At 39.9% G+C, this 20,649-nt stretch overlaps 2 protein-coding genes across 3 annotated transcripts in view; one reads left to right on the top strand and one right to left on the bottom strand.

The window, feature by feature from the left end:
• paxip1 (PAX interacting (with transcription-activation domain) protein 1) overlaps nt 1-1,039 on the top strand; it is a 39,637-nt gene extending 38,598 nt beyond the window's left edge. The window contains exon 23 of the mRNA XM_058626396.1: nt 749-1,039. Coding sequence (XP_058482379.1) covers nt 749-765 — 17 coding nt within the window. The 3' untranslated portion in view covers nt 766-1,039. The remainder of the gene's footprint in view (nt 1-748) is intronic.
• Nucleotides 1,040-7,469: 6,430 nt separating this feature from the next.
• On the bottom strand, nt 7,470-18,673 carry ccr12a (chemokine (C-C motif) receptor 12a). 2 transcript variants are annotated; one of them, XM_058650110.1, is made up of 2 exons: nt 18,639-18,673; nt 7,470-12,155 (listed from the first exon to the last, which is right to left on the bottom strand). In XM_058650110.1, the coding sequence occupies exons 1-2, from the start codon at nt 18,655-18,657 to the stop codon at nt 11,065-11,067; spliced, it is 1,110 nt and encodes a 369-aa protein (XP_058506093.1). In that variant the 5' UTR covers nt 18,658-18,673; the 3' UTR covers nt 7,470-11,064. The 2 variants fall into 2 exon arrangements, with proteins under 2 accessions (XP_058506093.1, XP_058506101.1); XM_058650118.1 differs by lacking the exon at nt 18,639-18,673 and adding an exon at nt 12,250-12,525.
• Nucleotides 18,674-20,649: the final 1,976 nt, after the last annotated feature.

Consider the following 20,649-nt stretch of genomic DNA (forward strand, 5'->3'; position numbering starts at 1 on the left):
GTCCTCCTCTGTTGTCCTCTGTGTCCTCCTCTGTTCTCCTCTGTGTCCTCCTCTGTTATCCTCCTGTGTCCTCTGTTGTCCTCTGTGTCCTCCTCTGTTCTCTTCTGTGTCCTCCTCTGTTGTCCTCTGTTATCCTCTGTGTTCTCCTCTGTGTCCTCCTCTGTTCTCTGTGTCCTTCTCTGTTCTCCTCTGTGTCCTCCTCTGTTCTCTTCTGTGTCCTCCTCTGTTGTCCTCTGTGTCCTCCTCTGTTGTCCTCTGTGTCCTCCTCTGTTCTCCTCTGTGTCCTCTGTTATCCTCCTGTGTCCTCCTCTGTTCTCCTCTGTGTTTTCTTGTGTCCTCCTCTGTTCTGCTCTATATACATATATATGTGTATATGTGTGTATGATTTCTTGTGTACTAACAACGATTAAACGTTTTTAGTTGTAAACAGTGAAGTGCTTCAACATGTTGTACTAAGTAAGTCCAGATCTACATAGTGTGGATGTATTGAGTGGTTACAGTAGAAGTCACTGTTACCATTTTGGCCCCGCTCTCTTTTGCCTGCTAGCACGAACAAAGCACTAATGCTCGCTTGATAGTTTGAGTGTAAATCCTGGGGATGATTGTACTTGATAATACTCAGAGCAGCCCCTCTGTAAGCAACATCCGTGACACCTTCTGTCACTTTAATCATCTTTCTTTCCCTGATGCTGATGTGCAGACATGCAGTGAGTCATGTAATCAAGAATCTGTTTCCTTGACAGTCACACATATAGGTTCACTTGAAGCAGTGAGGAAGAAACGGGAGGAGGAAGAGGAGGAGTCCACTCTGTTCAGTCCAGTCTCACTGATTTTTCTATGCTTTTATTTCTGTACATAAAAGAATAGAATAGATTTCCTGTCATTTTGTAACCTTTTGTTATCTGATTAAGATGAAATAAATAAATGGATGATATTTTTGTGAATTATTTAAATTTGCGACGTTTTTAAACAATGTTCCTGTTCTGAGATACACACTGCTTTTTGGAATAAAACTACATTCATTCATGAATGCCTCTGATTGCTTTTGGCCCATGTCATTACTTTCACATCATCAGCGTCACTCACCCGTGTCTGTGCCGTGTTATGCAGACCTTGTGTGGGTGACCACAAACACTTTTGAGACAGTGTCCAGATTTCTGCTGGTTGGTCTTTCCAGCTCAATACTCCCTTCTGGAAAGGGTAACCAGAACAAGTACGGCGGGCACAACTCGACTGTCTTTCTGAAGGTTTATTCCACATACACGGTTAAGCAGCAGTCAGTTAGCAGTTAGACAGTTTGTTAGCTACTAACCACAGTCAGTTAGAGAGTCAGTCAGGTTATAAAACCGACAAGTCGTACAGGTTCTGATGATAGATGGATTTACAAAGGCACATACGAAAGCAATACATAACAAAACATGGCTTTGACGATGCACTTTAAAGGCACTTTAAAGGCAACGGTGCTTTGATACCAGTTACAACAATGAACAGATAAATAGAATGAAAGACAAATAGCTTTGCCTGCTAGAAAGTTCTACAGACAGCATGGACTGTAATGGTGTATTTCCACCGGCTCAGCTCGGCACGGCACAGTTTAAGTAGCATTTCCACTAGCATAGTAACCTGGTACCAGGTACTATATTTAGTACCCCGGTCTCATGCAGATCGGTCAGTGTCCAAACTTTTTAACGAGGGCCAGATTTGATAATGAAGATTTCGGGGGTGTTTTTAAACAGTAACATTTACATACAAATGCACTGTTTTATAAAAACTTAATTTTCATTGTCACTATTATCATTTCTAAATGCAAATGTAACCAACATCTGGAGTCAAATAACCTTTGAGGTCAGTGCTGTCTGTCACAGGTGGGTCTCGAAGCCGGACTCTGGTTTCAAAGCACAGCTCCTGACCGGCTGCTGAGCGTGGAGTTTATCTTCTACATTTCTTAGTATGAATGACAGATCTGTTGAAAACCAGACCCCCTGTCTCAACAGGATTACCTGTATAAGTAAAGGTTATTCCAATCGCTATCATTACAGCGATTGGAATAACTCTTCAATGTTTACAAATAATGACTCATCGTACAGTGTTCAATATCAAAATGTGTTCTTTTTCCATTCTTACTTTTCCAAGCGCGTTTCCTCCGTCAGTCTGTACAAGTAACGTTTTCGAGGAGCTCTCGAGTTCCCTCATCTCCAATCAGTGTGAAGGAGGTGTGTCTTGCCTTGGGAGAGGTGTGTCATTCCCGGGGGGGCGTGGTCTGCAGTTAGACCCGGACTTCTGGGTTTATTTCTAACGTCTTTCTTCAGCAACTCAAACATAATCCCCATCCTCTAAAATGCTAAAACAACAGATTAAACTTCTGCATCAGGCTCCTGTAGAAACACGACGTGTCGTGATTGTGGAGGACTGCGACTATATTATTATTATTATGATTATTATTATTATTACAAAGGGCTTTTTCTCAGGCTACGTAAACCATACAATAATTGTTATACAGCGATTATACAACGCTGGTGTCATTTGTCCCTAACGCACCATTAAATAATTAATGAATGAAATAGTGAAATAATTGTTTTTTACATAAAATGAATTTGTATTTTAATTATTTAATGACACATTTAATTATTTATTGATGTATTTATTTAGTTATTAAATTTTGGCACTTTCAGTCCTCCATAAAATACAATACACAGTGTGTCCTGAATGCATCTTCAGATCCAACACTGAACACATGTTATGCTAAAGTCCTCCACCTCAAACTTAACGTCTTCCATCAAACTATTAAAAATATTTCCTGAGGACTGTGAATTAGTCCATGGTGTTTTACTGCAGTGTCCCATATTTGCATGTGTACATTTGTATTTATGTGATTTGTTGGTTGTTTTTTTTTTAGTTCATTTTACTTTAATCTGTGGAAACATTTAGAAATTGAGTCCAAAACAGACTAAAGTACATTATAGTGAGTGTGTGAGTGAATGATTTACAAACTTAATTTTACAGCAAATATATCTGTAATCACAAACATGTCTTGTTGTGCAACTTATGTTTATATAAAACTGTATAAATGTAAAAACTGTAATGTGATATTTATTCATCTAATTAATTTTAGCGCAAGGAGGCAGCAAATGATGGAACGGCAGCATTACTGTTTTCATGTGTTTCTCCACTGATCTGAAAGGAAGGTTCTCGTGTAACTGTGGGATGAATGAATGTTTTTTTTTTAAAAGGTTTTGAAACCTTTCAGTTTTTTGTTTTTTTTTCTAGTGCAAATAAAAATAATCAAAAATATTTCCAATATTCGCACACAGGGTCCGGTCTTAACCACTGAGCCACTCCACATCCAACTGCGACATTAAAAACACTTAGGGGCAGCACCACTGATCGCCAGCGGCGAGCTGCATAAACTGCCGCTGTATGTGACTGTACCAGACTGAGTCTGTGCTCCGGTCATGGAGGACGTACTGAACAAATATTTTTAATTAGGACGTGTCAGAATGGTCAGTTATGACCTCTATTTGACCTTTTCTTAAAAATGTGTGTGTTTGTACGTTGGTACAAACACAGGCTGCAGTCTGATGTGAAGTGGTGCGAACACACACACACACGTTTGCTGATTTATCCGGCACATTAGCTTCATATATAAAATCCTCTGAGGCTGGAAGTTTGTGTAAAACACTGTGCTCCACTGTGCAGCCACCAACAGCACACTTGTCCCTCCGCGTTGACATAATACCGCTCTTCCTCCCTCGCCTGCACTCTGGCATTTTATAGGGACAAGGTGGAGCTAAGGTGGAGCTCTCCAAGTAAACTTACTGGTGGGTGGTAACATTCGCGGTGAAATGCACATGTTGCCATCATAAGCGCAGGGAATTCAACATCACGTGTTTTATCGCCTATACTTACACTAAGGGGGACCACGAAAAAAGGACTGAGTATTCTTTTTCCACACTTTGGCGACTGGTAGGGCCTCCAGAGTCTCAAATATAAGTATTAAAATGGTTAAAAAGTTGATTTTGCATAATATGTCCCCTAATAAAGTATCAAAAAAAAAAAAAAAAAAAATTAAGTAATAACTTAGTAATAGTCCAGGGTGTGACCCCGCCCATTTTTAAATGTCAGCTGACATTGACACAGCACCCCCCACGACCCTCATGTGGAGGAGAGCGTGAATGGATGGACATAAAGTAATCAAAGCAACTAATTCTCCTCCGCTCCTCTAGGTGGTGCTGTCGAGTCTGTTTTAAGTTAAGGTTATTGATGAAGCATGTTTGAAAGAAAGCACATCTCTGCACCGAAACAGGAACATTTTAATATGTAATTTAACTATATATGTGTGTGTGTGTATATATGTGTGTGTGTATGCATATATATATATATATACATATATATGTATGTACATATATATATATATATGTATATATGTACAGTTGAAACCAGAAGTTTACGTACACTAAATAAAAAGACACCTATGATTCTTTTTCTCCCAGGAAAGGGCTCTCCCTCCACAGACCTGACCATCACCCTCGACAACTCTGTGGTAGCTCCTTCTCATACCGCAGGAGCCTGGGTGTGACACTTGATGACCATCTCTCCCTCACTGCCAACATTGCTGCAACAGCTCGATCTTGCAGATACATGTTGCACAACATCAGAAAGATACGGCCTCTTCTAACCCAGAAGGCGGCACAGATTCTGGTCCAGGCTCTTGTCATCTCACGCTTGGACTACTGCAACTCCCTCCTGGCTGGTCTCCCTGCGTGTGCCATACGACCTCTGCAACTGATCCAGAATGCAGCAGCTCGACTGGTCTTCAACTTACCAAAGTTCTCCCACACTACATCGCTCCTCCGCTCCCTTCACTGGCTTCCTGTAGCTGCTCGCATCCGCTTCAAGACTCTAGTGCTTGCGTTCCATACTACAAACGGATCCAGTCCAGCCTACATCCAGGCCGCCGACTAAAAACACATTTCTTTCGACTCTACCTCGACTAAGACGACAAAAAAAAAAAAAAAAAAAAAAATCACTTGCTTGTACATCACACTTATGACAAGCACCTTATAGTTTGGCTTACTTGAAGCTCTTACTTACTTCTAGCTCTTGTTTGTACCCAAACGTTTAAATGCACTTATTGTAAGTCGCTTTGGATAAAAGTGTCTGCTAAATGACATGTAATGTAATGTAATGTAATGTAATGTAATGTCCTCCCCTCAGGCAGGAGGCTAAGGAGCATCAAGAGCAGAACTACGAGACTGAGGAACAGCTTCTTCCCTGGAGCTGTCAGACTCCTGAACTCTCTGTAGCCCCCATAGCCCCGCTGCCCCCACCCCCCGACGTACTGTACTTTGCACATGCCCCCAGTACCGTACACACCCTTGCACCAAATTCTTTTTTGCACAGCACCTTACCTCCAGAGGTTTAAAGTTTTGATCTCTTTTAATTTATATTTTGTTAAGTTAAACTGTTGGTTCTTATTTCTTATTTCTTATTTCTTATTTCTTATTTCTTATTTCTTATTTTCTTATTCTTCTTATTGCTGGGCCGACCGGGTTCTGGAGAGACTGATTTTCGTTCTGACCTCATGTCTAATGTGTGTTGGTATGACAATAAAGAAATCTTGAATCTTGAATCTTGAATCTTGAATTAGAGATACACCTGTGGATGTATTTTAAGGCACACCTGAAACACACTGCTTCTTTGTGTAATATCATGGGAAACTCAAAAGAAATCAGCCAAGATATCAGGAAGAGAATTTTGGACTTCCACAAGTCTGGTTCATCCTTGGGTGCAATTTCCAGATGCCTGAAGGTGCCACGTTCATCTGTTCAAACAATTATACGCAAGTATAAACACCATGGGAATGTCCAGCCATCATACCGCTCAGGAAGTAGACAGGTTCTGTGTCCCAGAGATGAATGTGCTTTGGTCTGAAATGTGCATATCAACTCAAGAACACAAGCAAAAGACATTGTGAAGATGCTGGCTGAAGCTGGTAAGAGTGTGTCATTATCCACAGTGAAACGACTACTGTACCGACATGGGCTGAAAGGCCACTCTGCCAGGAAGAAGCCATTACTCCAAAAGAAACATAAAAAAGACAGATTACAGTTTGCAAATGCACACAGGGACAAAAACCTACATTTTTGGAGACGTCCTGTGGTCTGACGAAACTAAAATCAAACTGTTTGGCCATAATGACCATCGTTACGTTGTGAGGAAAAAGGGGGAAGCTTGCAAGCCTGAGAACACCATCCCAACTGTGAAATACGGGGGTGTTGTGGGGTTGTTTTGCTGCAGGAGGGATTGATGCACTTCACAAAATAGATGGCATCATGAGGAAAGAACATTATGTGGAATACTGAAGCAACATCTCAAGACATCAGCCAGGACGTTGAAGCTTGGGCACAAATGAGTCTTCCAAATGGACAATGACCTGAAGCAAAGTGCTTCTGAATCAATCTGGAAATTGCACCCAAGGATGAACCAGACTTGTGCAAGTCCACAATTCTCTTCCTGATATCTTGGCTGATTTCTTTTGACTTTCCCATGATGTTACACAAAGAAGCAGTGTGTTTCAGGTGTGCCTTAAAATACATCCACAGGTGTGTCTCTAATTACGTTACATTAAAAAAAAGCATATGTGTCTTTTTATATAGTGTTTGAAAACTTCTGGTTTCAACTGTATGTATATATATATGTATATATGTGTATATATGGGGTGGAGTGGCTCAGTGGTTAAAACCGGTACCCTGTGTGCAAAAGACATCATGGTCGCAAGTTCAACTTGTACTCAATTCCCTTGTAAGTCGCTTTGGATAAAAGCGTCTGCTAAATGACATGTAATGTGTGTGTGTGTGTGTGTGTATATTAGGAAAATTGTAATATTATGAGAATAAAAAAAGCAAAGACGATCAGCTGCAACATGCGACATGATGAGAAACGCGGATTATATGCACAAATAAGGAAATACCACATTAGCATCAGGACTGAAAAGATTGTGCAAGAAACTGAGTTATTTTCGAAGACGGAAACATAGACTTACAACTTTATAATCGCAAGATTGGATTTTTGTCTTTGTTGTTTGGCCCTAATACTCGATAAACAAAAGTAAATGAAATAAGTGCTTATAATATCTGTCTGTATAATTTCATTTTATGTTTTTTGCTTCAGCTACTGACACATGCTAAAGACTAAAGAGCAGGATGTTTTAGAATTCACAATCTTTTATGTGAACTCCTCCACAGTGGAACAGCTGTCATTCACACTAACACACACACATGCTGTTCATTTGACTCATCAGGCCTCACTTCCACACTGTTTTAATGATTCTGTCCACGTACTGCTTCAGTGCTGTTTGTCCATACTAGTGACTCATCAGAGGAACAGGAACCTGGTCCAGATGCTCTGACAGAAACGAGAACTGATCCCATCATTGGTCCACTCCCACAAAGACACACACACACACAAACGACATATTTTCCTTTTTATTTGCAATGCTAGCACATTTCAGTTTGGAGCACTTATTTATTACATGTACATATACTGAAAGTCATCAATGAAATCATCAAGCAACATAAACATGGACCTTTTTAAAATGTTGTCTCTATTTTATGTTCCATTTATAGTCGGAACTCAGGGATTTTCAAAATCATGGTGTGGTTCCTTACCATAGTTGCAAAGTCCACTTACTATAAGCGACGTTGGGCTTGTTTTTCTGTGACGTCACTTACAAATATCGGTAGTCACGGGTTGTGTTGATGTATTGTACTTGTATTGTTTATATACAATCAATCAATCAATCAATCAACCAAACTGACTATTTACATAGTATTTTTTTCTGCAAAGCAATGTGACTCAAAGTGCTTCATAGGAAAGAAGAAAAAAAGTTAAAAAATTAATGGAGATATATGAAACAAATGGAGCAGATAAAACAGAACAAGTGGAAATGCCATCATATATCTCAATAGTTCTATATTTGCAAACAGTATATAACCACAGAATCTCTTTAGCTCAGTTGGTAGAAGTCTTCATCATGTGACCAAATTTAATAAAACACAATATAAAACAATTGTGGATTGAAGATTGTGATATTGTGATGTGACACAGCAGTGACTCCTAGTTTATTTTGAAAGGTGCTCTTTTATTTTGAAAACCCCTTGGTTGTTAAAGTCATGTGAGCAAGGTCATAGGTCAGATCAGCCATCTTGGATGCTATGGTGAATGGAAATGTGCTCCAAAGCAGCATCCCTCTTTGAATCTGTTTAATCCATGGATGTATTATAAGAACTGGATAGAGCTCCGCCCCCTCTGCCTTGAAGACAATGTTGTCATGGTGGCCACTTCTGTGAACTGCAACAAAAAATACTCCCAGGCCCAGAAAGCAATTTTCCCATTGACCACAATAGTAAAAGAGACGCCTATAAAAGTGTTCACAGGACACCTCCAGACATGGACATAGGCATGTATAGATCTTTATATTCTATATTTTTAATTCATAGAGTTTCATATTTGAAAAACCTTCCTAAAGGCCATAACAAGCCCAGAAACATATAAATAAATAAACGCGGAAGTCAGAAACTTTTTTGGCATATATGAGCAACTCCATAGGAATGAACGCAACCAGGGGGGCGGAGTTCTATCCAGTTCTTATAATACATCCATGGTTTAATCCACTGCCGTTGAGCCCTGGAGAAGCTTTGTTTGTGAGTTTTGTTACGTACAGTTCATAATTTGTGCATATTAATTGCTTATTTCATACATTTTGGCTGATGATAAAAATTCTATTTTCTTGTGTGTAGCATGTAGCTCTGTTTAAAGAACGTCTACGTCTGAGTCATCTTCATCTTTTCAACGCCACACCAATTGTTTAGCTAGCTGTTACTCAGTGTAGAGTCACGCACATGCAGTGGACAGAATAGATATACACCAGGATATATATATCACAAATATATATATAGAAGTATCAGAGGTTGCGCTAGACTTTTTCGTTGTCCGTCATTTTGACTGACAGGGTCATAAAAATCCCGTCATAATCAATTTTTACCGGTCACTTTAAATGATAATAATGACATATTCAATTGCATTGTTCATATTGCAGTGGAATATGAACAGTTCACCTGTGGCCTAAACGCACAGTCTCACACCTTCCTCCTGGTCCACATGGACTTAAATCGCGTGCCTGCTTGCGCGTAGTTGCGCGTGGTAGGAAATCCCGCAACATGCGCTCCTTCTGCACCAGTGGATCAGCTGCACCGGTCACAGACGCGCTCCAAAGCCTCCTATCCATAGCTCTTTAACACGCTGTCAGCACTACAAGGACAGCGAGATGCATTGAGTACGGTGTCCAGGTCAGAAATTATGCTCAGATTCTCCGATGGGAATCTTTATTTTGTCGCACAACATTTTTCTATCCGCCCTCCTCAGCCAGGAGAACTCCCGCTCCCACTGAACTCGCCTAACCTCCTTACTGCCGCTTCCTCGCTCTGCTGAGGCCAAGGGCTGAGTTTGTCCTTCATCTGCATCTATCACTCTTTTTTCACCTCTTTTATCAACATAGTTTTTAGGGGTGTGAATTGCAATCTGTCAAAATGACGGATGGCTCTCAGATTTTTCCGTCACCGTTTTAAAAAAACGGTCAATGACGGAAAATATTCGGTTAACGCGACCCCTGATAAGTATACATATATGTTTACTTTTGACCTTATATATGCTTCCTCTAGGGAACATTTTTAGAAAGCACAACATACATTTTCATTGTTATGCAGATGACACACAGCTATATTTATCAATGAGGCCCGGATGACATTGAAATTGAATTGAATTGTTCAAGTGTAAGTGTAAATAATTGACACCTGCATACATATTTTCTGGATGTGTTCCAGTAAAGTGAAATAGAAATAATTATCCTCTATTGTTGTTATAGCATTGCTAAAACAACAAATCTAATGGTGGCCTAAGACTTCTGCACAGTACTGTATATATATATATATATATATATATATATCAGTGCCTTGAGATATGTTAATGTATGTTATGATTTGGCACTATACAAATAAAATTGAATTGAAAAAAAAGAAGAATAGAAGGTTGAGGGTAAACATTAGCCCTGACCGTAATAATAACAATGTTATGAGTCTGACTCTTCTATCAGCAGACAAACAGACAGAAGTGACAGAAAGACAGAAGTGTTGTTGTGACTGTCCACTGCAGTAATGATTGGTTTACAGGTGTGGCTCATTCAAGCGTAAGTGTCTGTCTGTCTGTCTGTCTGTCTGTGTTAAAACTAGGCAGATGACTTACTAAGACCACCTGTGTGTACAGAGATATATACACCTAAGATGTGGGGACTGGATCACTGGTTATGGTGAAGGTTAGGGCTCACATTTTGTTGAGGCTGTCCATCATGTTGTGGGGACGTAAATCTGTCCACAAGGTCATATTAAGGAGACATTTCCTCATTATGGGGACAAAAAGCTATTCCTCATAAAGTACTGTATGACATTTTAAGGTGAAGACATGTTGTATGGTTATGGTGAGGTTAGGGTTAGGTTTAGATTAGGCACATTTCACTGGTAATAATTGAAACTGAAGGAGTTATTCTTCTTAGTATTATTATTATTATTATTATTATTATTCCTCGAAGTAAATCGCTTTTTTTGAAAACCTCAACATACCCCACAACTCATGGATTTTTGCGACCGCATCAATCCTGGTGTAAACTTAGGTGTGTAAGTCGTTCGGTGAAAAAGCGTTGAAAATTGGAGGTGGGAGGGGCTTACGGAAATTAAAATCAGCTTTCACCAGGTGACTTTTTGTCACGTTTCACGTACATGAACAAAAGTTGGTACACATGTTAGTCATGTCAGGACGGTCCAAAAAGTCAATGAGGACTTCGCCGTAAGTCCTACAGGAAGGCCGCCATCTTGAGTTGAACGGCTGTTTTTTGGCGATTCTGGCGAATTCAAACTTGTCCTAGTTATGATCAAGATTAGAGTAAGTCTCCTGGAAATGATGCATGTCAATGTTATGTCCTCTGAAGTCGTGGAAACCAGAGCGTCTGTGTGTCTAGTACTCGTAAGCCGAGTGTGGCGTCCTCTGTGACGTGCTCCTCGTGCTGTAGCTGCTCGCGCTCATGTGTCTCTTCAGACACGGGATCTTCTTCACCATCAGCCGTTTGAAGTGGCTCTGGAACTTCTTACCCACAAATGTATAGAACACGGGGCTGATGCAGCAGTACAGGTAGGCTATGTTGCGGGTCACGTACAGGGCATAGGTCAAGTGCTCGGAACACGAATCGTCGTCCTCTGTGGGACTGGAGATCTGTACGGCTTGGAGGAGGACGACGATGTTGTAGGGGGTCCAGCAGACGAAGAAGGTGAAGACGATGACAAATATGAGCTTGATAGCCCGGCACTTCTCCTTCATCCGCGTGGACAGTATCCGCACCGTGATGCTCACGTAGCAGTACATCACCATGAACAGAGGGAGGAGGAAGAAGAGCAGGAATTGTTGGTAATAGCTGACCAGGCGCCATGTGTTCATCACACTCTCGCTGTATCCCGTCTCCTCACACACCAGCCTGTTGAAAGGACTGTCCCACACATTTTGAAGAACCAGCTCCTTCACACTCGCCACGACGCTAATACACCACACGGTCACCGATGCAATGAAGGCGTACGCTCTTTTCCTGCTCTTGGCAGCAGCAATCGCGTGCACCACCGCAAGATACCGATCAAAGGTCAGGAGTGTGAGGAAAAGGATGGAGCTGTAGAAACCGATGAAGTAGGCGCTGCTGACCATCTTACACAGAGCTTTGCCAAAAATCCATTCTCTCTGGTGGTACGCTGCCCAGAAGGGGAGGCTGCCGGCAAACAGAAGGTTGGAGAGGACCAAATTCAGCAGGAAGATATTGGTCACTGTGCTCAGCTTCTCGTACTTGTAGATAATGAGGAGGACGAGTCCATTACCAAGGTAACTCAGGAGGAAGTTGACGTAGTAGAAGACCGGGATGATTCTTGCACCAAACTGGTTGACGGCCTGTTTTGAACAGATCTTGACGTTTTCATTGACCACGTAGCTGGGGTCAGACGTGTTTGTGTCATTGAACAGATCCAGGAAAGCTGCGTACAAGTCTTCATCTGTGTCCATGGCTGGTGCTGTGACACAGAGACAAGAAAGACCTGTGTCAGTGTGTCTGCTTGTCTAAATCACAATCAATCAATGAGCTCAAACACTCTGTTAATATAGTACCTTTCTAGTCTTAATGCTTTACACTCCATTTTTCATGAGGTGAAGTGTCTTGCCCACGGACGTATCGGCATGTCAGCCAGTATACTGATTTAAGTTGGTTTGGTCGGTTTAGATCAGTCAGCCTGTAGCAAACTCAAAACTAAAACAATTCAGCTTTTTTTTTGTTTGTTTTTTCAAATTAAAGGAGAATCATAAAGCAGAGCAGGACAGTTGCAGAAGCACTGCAGGTGGGACTGCTGCTGCTGCTTCTGCTTCTGCCGCTGCTGCTGCTGTTGTTGCTGCTGCTGCTGCTGTTGCTGCTGCTGTTACTTTCACACCAGATTCAAGTGTTGCCATAAGATTTGTATCAATTAGACCTTCAGATATATATTCTATTATATAAACCAAGGTATGTGATTGCAGCGGAGCGGAGGACTATTGACCAGAGTGCGTAGGAAATGAAAAATAAAATACTAATAATAAGAGTCAGCTTATCTCTCGGTGAAAGGTCTGAAAGCTATGTGAGGAAGAGGAGGGTGATGAAAGAGCAAATGATCTTAGTGAGAATAAATCTGCCTCCTGTGAAAAGTCCATAGCTGACTTTGCTCAGCATATTTACACACATGGCTCAAGGATCTTGATGTGAACACCAATCACATGTTAATACCAGGTGTGCATGCAAGTTAATACCAGGTGTAAATGCATGTTAATACAAGGTGTGAATGCATGTTAATACAAGGTGTGAATGCATGTGAATACCAGGTGTAAATGCATGTTAATACCAGGTGTAAATGCATGTTAATACCAAGTGTGAATGCATGTTAATACCAGGTGTAAATGCATGTTAATACAAGGTGTGAATGCATGTTAATACCAAGTGTGAATGCATGTTAATACCAGGTGTAAATGCATGTTAATACCAGGTGTGAATGCATGTTAATACAAGGTGTAAATGCATGTTAATACCAGGTGTAAATGCATGTTAATACAAGGTGTGAATGCATGTTAATACAAGGTGTGAATGCATGTTAATACCAAGTGTGAATGCATGTTAATACCATGTGTAAATGCATGTTAATACCAGGTGTGAATGCATGTTAATACCATGTGTAAATGCATGTTAATACAAGGTGTGAATGCATGTGAATACCAGGTGTGAATGCATGTTAATATCAAGTCTGAATGCATGTTAATACCAAGTGTGAATGCATGTTAATACCAGGTGTGAATGCATGTTAATACCAGGTGTAAATGCATGTTAATACCAGGTGTAAATGCATGTTAATACCAAGTGTGAATGTATGTTAATACCAGGTGTGAATGCATGTGAATGCATGTTAATACTAGGTGTAAATGCATGTTAATACCAAGTGTGAATGCATGTTAATACCAGGTGTAAATGCATGTTAATACAAGGTGTGAATGCATGTTAATACCAAGTGTGAATGCATGTTAATACCAGGTGTACATGCATGTTAATACCAGGTGTGCATGCAAGTTAATACCAGGTGTAAATGCATGTTAATACAAGGTGTGAATGCATGTTAATACCAAGTGTAAATGCATGTTAATACAAGGTGTAAATGCATGTTAACACCAGGTGTAAATGCATGTTAATACAAGGTGTAAATGCATGTTAATACCAGGTGTAAATGCATGTTAATACCAGGTGTAAATGCATGTTAATACCAAGTGTGAATGTATGTTAATACCAGGTGTGAATGCATGTGAATGCATGCTAATACAAGGTGTAAATGCATGTTAATACCAAGTGTGAATGCATGTTAATACCAGGTGTAAATGCATGTTAATACAAGGTGTGAATGCATGTTAATACCAAGTGTGAATGCATGTTAATACCAGGTGTAAATGCATGTTAATACCAGGTGTGCATGCAAGTTAATACCAAGTGTAAATGCATGTTAATACAAGGTGTGAATGCATGTTAATACCAAATGTAAATGCATGTTAATACAAGGTGTAAATGCATGTTAACACCAGGTGTAAATGCATGTTAATACAAGGTGTAAATGCATGTTAATACCAGGTGTAAATGCATGTTAATACCAGGTGTAAATGCATGGTAATACCAGTTGTGAATGGATGTTTATACCAGATGTGAATGAATGTTATTACCAAGTGTGAATGTATGTTAATACCAGGTGTGAATGCATGTTAATACAAGGTGTAAATGCATGTTAATACAAGGTGTGAATGCATGTTAATACCAGGTGTAAATGCATGGTAATACCAGGTGTGAATGGATGTTTATACCAGGTGTGAATGAATGTTAATACCAGGTGTGAATGGATGTTTATACCAGGTGTGAATGAATGTTAATGCATGTTAATACAAGGTGTAAATGCATGTTAATACCAAGTGTGAATGCATGTTAATACCTAGTGTGAATACATGTGAATACCAGGTGTAAATGCATGTTAACACCAGGTGTAAATGTATGTTAATACCAAGTGTGAATGCATGTTAAGACCAGGTGTAAATGCATGTTAACACTAGGTGTGAATGCATGTGAATGCATGTTAATACCAAGTGTGAATGCATGTGGTGAAGTGCTATCTTATCACTATTTGATCATAGAGAACACATTCCAATGCCAGGTTTGCTGGTTTATCTCAAATATCAAGCCTTGACTACAATGTTAACACAGAGGAGTTTAGTACTTTTAAAGGCTGAACTCAGAGAGGTGTTAGGAAACATCACACTAACCACGCCGTGAGTCATCTGTGGTATTTACTGTCAGCAGGGAACAGAAAGTGCTGACTGCAGGAGTCCTGACAGTTTCAACTGGTTACAACTGTGTAACAGTGACTCGTACTCTGTGTGTGCTTAATGCTGTATGAAATATGCTGTATATGTACAAAGGTTTATATATATGTGTATATATATATATACATATATATATATATATATATATATATATATATATATATATATATATACACTACCGGTCAAAGGTTTTAGAACACCCCCATTTTTATTGAAAATGATGCAGTTTAATGTCTCATTGTACTCTGAAATGAAAGCATAGAACAAATAAACAATTGAGGTCAAAAAAGAAATCATGGAATCAATTTATAAACCAAAATGTATTCTATATTTTGACTCATCAAAGTAGCCACCTTTGGCAGATATAACAGCTAAACACACTCGTGGCATTCTTTCTACAATGGAAATCAAATCTTCTGCTGAAAGTTCTTCCCAACTCTGTTGCAGAAGTTCCCATAAATGTGTGGGACTTGTAGGTTGCTTTGCTTTCACTCTTCTGTCCAGTTAATCCCAAACCAGCTCGATGGGGTTTAAGTCTGGAAACTGTGCTGGCCACTCCATGTTTTCAAGCTTACCATCTTGTTCTTTTTTCCTCAGGTAGTTCTGGCATAGCTTGGACGTATGTTTTGGGTCATTATCTTGCTGTAGGATGAACCCCTGACAGAGGGTACTGCAAGGCGCTGCAGAATGCTGTGGTAGCCGTTTTGGTTCAGGATGCCTCTCACTCTGTACAAGTCACAACCCTGGATCCAGAGAAACAGCCTCAGACCATCACGCTTCCTCCTCCATGTTTGACAGTTGATGTCACACACTGAGGAACCATCCTTTCGCCTACTCAACGGCGTACGAAACTCCTGCGTGATGAACCGAAGACTTCAAACTTTGATTCATCAGTCCATAACACCTTCTTCCAGTCTTCAGCAGTCCATTGGCTGTGTTTCATGGCCCAGGCAAACCTCTTCTTCTTATGCTGACGTCTTAGCAATAGCTTTCTTGCTGCAACTCGACCGTTCAAACCTGCAACTCCAAGTCTGCTCTTCACTGTTGAAACTGAGACTTGCTTACTATGACCACTATTAAGCTGTGCTTGAAGCTGTTGTCCTGTGAGCCGCCTATCACGCAAGCTGTAGCTCTCTTCCATTGTTAATTGCCTTTTTCTTGCCATGGTAACACACTACTTTCTGCAGTACAATACTGTTCAAATGATGCTCACAAGGTTATGGTACCACAGTGTGTTCCAACACTACTTTTATGCAGACAGAGGGGGTTGTAAGTAATAAAGTAAAGTAGGAACACCTGTAGGAATTGGTAGCACCAACTTTCAAGGCTTGATCAACCTCCATTGCTGCAGAACAGTTTGTTTTAGTTTGTTTATTGTGGGTTATTTTATTTATGGGGGTCCAACATGGCAGCCCTCTGGTATAAATATAAAAGCGCACCTGGGGGTAAGAAAAATAACAATTCAAAGTGATTCTACACTAACATTTTACACACTGGACCTTTAAACAATTAACACAGTTTTTGTGTATGTATGTGTTAATGTAAATCAATGAGTAATGGAATATCAAATAAAAACTAAAAGAAAAACCTAAAGATGTTTAGCTGCAGATTGAACTGGATTTAGAGTTCACAGATGGTTAAAGCCCACATAGACCGGAAGCTCCAATTAACGCTGCGTTTGTGTGTGTATCTGCGTCATGACCTCGTTTATGAAACCCTAAAGTTTCAGAACAACAGTTCAGCCACTGCTGAGAAAATAGTGTTGTATTGTTTTCCTGGGCTCTGCGAAGCGGATCGGCACCTCCGTAGTTTGATGTCGTCATCAGATATCCTCACCACTCCTCTCACCACCGTAGCGCCTCCTGGTGCGGGCACTAGTCCGGGCACATCCGGTTGCGTCCATTCAACCGCAGAAGAAGAAGAACTACTCTCGTTGTAGCTGCTGAGATGCAGAGCATCCACCGTACCAGAGGGGGAGCTGTGTATCTGAGAGCTGGCCTATCTATTACGTCACTTCCAGGTACCTGGCCAATCACAGTACAGTAGGAAAGCTCTCGTTGGCTGGCCAATCACAACACAGTCCTGGTTCTGGGGGTGTGGTTTTGGTCTGAAACAGCACGGCTGACAAGAGCGTCAGTGAGGAGATATTTTGATCGGCTCGTTTGCAGCGATTAGGAGGTTTTTAACCATGAAAACAAGTTAATATATGTAAGTAGACCTCCATAACTAACATATATGTGTGATACAAGCATTCTATGTTGCCTTTAAGATGAAGAACTTTCTCCATTTGTTGTTGATTGTGTTCATTAATAACACCACAATAACACCACAACAGTCTTTCTGTACATTGTGATTTCAGTATGTTGACACCTAAGATTTTTTGCAAAATAGACAATAAACTACAGTAATTAAAAAGCAGCATTATGTGTGTAAAAAAAAAAAGTAAATTTTTTTCACACTCTGCATGTGCTGGTTTCTTTGTCTTGTCTTATCAATACTAATCAACTTCCTCTGCAAATATTCCACCAAAACACAGAGTTTCAGTTCAAAGAGATAAAGATGTGTGAGACAGCTGCATTAATGAACTTGTTACAAACCACAGCCTGAGCCTGAGCTGGTCATACAGCTGTCTCTCCAGGGCAAATATCTGTGTTTAAGGTGCTCTAAAATAACTGTTCCTGTTCCAGTTTCACTCGCACCGCTACTACGAGATGTCTCCTCATGGTGGCGCTGCTCAAATGAATGAGGGAAACTTGAGCAGAAGTTACCTGGCTGAAGAAGAGAGAGTTTATTCTCCATCCACTTTGTTCTCTTTGTTCTACACCATAGGTGTCCAAACTGTTTTTAACAAGGGCCAGATGTGATAATAAATAACAGTAACGTTTACATCCAACGATTCACACACAGCTGCACGACAGAAAGTGTCTGCAGAGGAAGTTGTGTTCATCAAATGAAAACTGTGGACGTTTCATTGGGGACAAAGTTGAATTTATTATTAACTAGTGCTCAATGACATTTTTGACACAGGAAAACTTGGAAAAAGCTTATAATTCTCCCCTGCACAGCAGCACCATCAGGTGGGGCCACGCAGAAGTGAAAGAAAAAAAAAGACCCTCCCCGACCATAAATGATACATTATAAAACTGAAGCTGTGGGCTGTACAAAATCTCACCAAGGGAAGGGGCTGTTGAGTACTTATACTTACCAATACACAATATAATATGTTAATAAATACCAATCTGTAAAGCGCTGAATCACGTGCAGTATACAGTAGTTGGTTAAAGGACACATTTTACTGCACATTGATTATTAAGATAGTTGATAGTTCATTTAGTGATTGCTGAGTTGAATAATTGTTGTAACCCATAGTCAAACTTTGTGTCGTTCATAGTCGGTTACTTTTCACATTTCCTTACATTAGCTCATATGAACAGAAGTTTAGTTGGAATTAATTGTTAAAAAGTATGAATCGCCACTGCAACAATCTATAATTGATCCATTTTAAACTCATTTAAAACAATTTTGAGACATGATGAAATGTTTTTTTTTGCTGACCTCTACACTCTGTCTGATATGATGGAAACAAATCATTCTATTGATAAATAATAATAAGAAAAACTCACCACTGACTGTTTGCAGCATGAGGAAGCGAGCTGAAGTGATCACTGTGGCTCATCACTCGTCACTTTATTCGGGGGGGGGGGGGGGGGGGGTGAAGGGGTTGTCCTCAAACACTCATTAAATGTAGCTTTAGTATGTGTGAGATTTCTGTGGAAGTCAAATGATGATGAAACTCATGTCACCAGTCAGCAGCAGCAGCAGCCTGAGTGAGACTGGACACGTACTCAATGGTATGTCAGTGACAGTAGAGTCCATGAGATGAATGAATGTAGTAAAAGGAATTGTTGTTTATTTAATTTAAGAGTCCACATACACATGATATCTTATTATCATGGAATATAAGCTCATACAGGACAGTGGATGGTTGCAGGTTTGACACGTTACAAAATCTTTACATGTATCCGTTTTTCATTTCCTTCCAGGAACTCACGCCTCTGTGAGTTTAACAGTTGTGTTGACATCCACTCTGTGGAACATTGATTCATACTCGTACTCTGTGTGTGCTTAATGCTGTATGAAATATGCTGTATATGTACAAGAGTGTAGAAAACAATCTCACCTAATCAAACTATTCATTATAATGTCATTATAGATTAGATTATTATTGCTAAATATTTTATATATATATTATATATAATATAATACATTATAGGGCTCACACGACGGTGTAGTGGTTAGCACTCTTGCCTTGCAGTGAGAAGACCCGGGTTTTCTCAAGGGGCTCGAGTTTGGAGTTTGCATGTTCTCCCCGTGTGTGCGTGGGTTCTCTCCGGGTTTACGCATTTACTTTACGCAGCACCTGAGGACTTTGCGGTTGTTTAGACATAGTGTAACGTGAGGGTTTAATGTGTGGTGGTTGGATCACTCTAGGTGTGAACAGACAGCCAGATGGAGATGGATATTTCCTTAAGCAGCACTTTATTATTCTCCACACTTCAGCAGCTTCACAACTTTGTTAAGCATCACGTGTGTCTGAAGTAACCACTCAGAAGCTAGAAGGACTTAGACAGGAAAATATGAGTCAGAACCACAAAGGCAAATTCAGCTAATTATTTAAAGTTTTTAACATGCTGCTGTAAATATTTCAACATATAAATATGCAAATAACAATTGGGAACATAAATGTGTAAATAGCCAACTGTATAAACAATTTCTTTTTAGCAAATTAAAATACTAAATACTAAAATATATAAACTAACAACTTGTAAACCTTACACATAGCAATGTTTCTCTATGATCAGTTGGACAGATACGGCATGCTCCACGGATACAAGATGACGCATATAGCGACTATCCTGCCCTCCTGTAGTCACTCTGCATAGGAGTGGGAGACTGTTTTGACGCGCACAACAAACAATGTCCATGTTCGGGTGAGGTCCCCATTTAATTGACACAAAAGGTTTCAACAAAACATGACTGGATTAATGCAAAAAGTAAACTAATAAAAGATTATTATTGCTAAATATAGTATATATATATATATATATATAATATACTGTATATATATGTATATTGTACATAGACAGTGTGTTACATAAAAACATGAAAAAGAGCAAATATGCGATACTTGAGTGCACTTAATTATTATCATTATTAAGTGCGCATGTCAGACCACAACAGCAGTGATTGTGACTGCTAGTACAGTAAGCTACAATGCCATGTCACCAATTAAAATAGACGTGTAACATAATGTATGCATCATTCATTCATCCATTCATTCATTCATTCATTCAAACACTGTCTACCGCCCTGTCAGCTGGGATAAGTTGTGTGCGTCTCATCAGGGTCAGAAACCTCACTGTGTGCTTGAGGATTTACTGTTCCACTTAAAAAACATGAATCTGTCAATTCTTTTTCAAAACACTGCCACTGGTTATCTGCTTTTGTTTTGCCCTGGTAGACGTGAGTGACGCGTTGTCACTTTTGTTTATATATATTTTCTTTGTTTATATATATATATACATATGAAGACTTTCTAAGAACACAGCCCCCACAAACACACCATATCTATCT

This window comes from Solea solea, chromosome 1, assembly GCF_958295425.1.
Source record: "Solea solea chromosome 1, fSolSol10.1, whole genome shotgun sequence".
Classification (NCBI taxonomy): Eukaryota; Metazoa; Chordata; class Actinopteri; order Pleuronectiformes; family Soleidae; genus Solea; species Solea solea.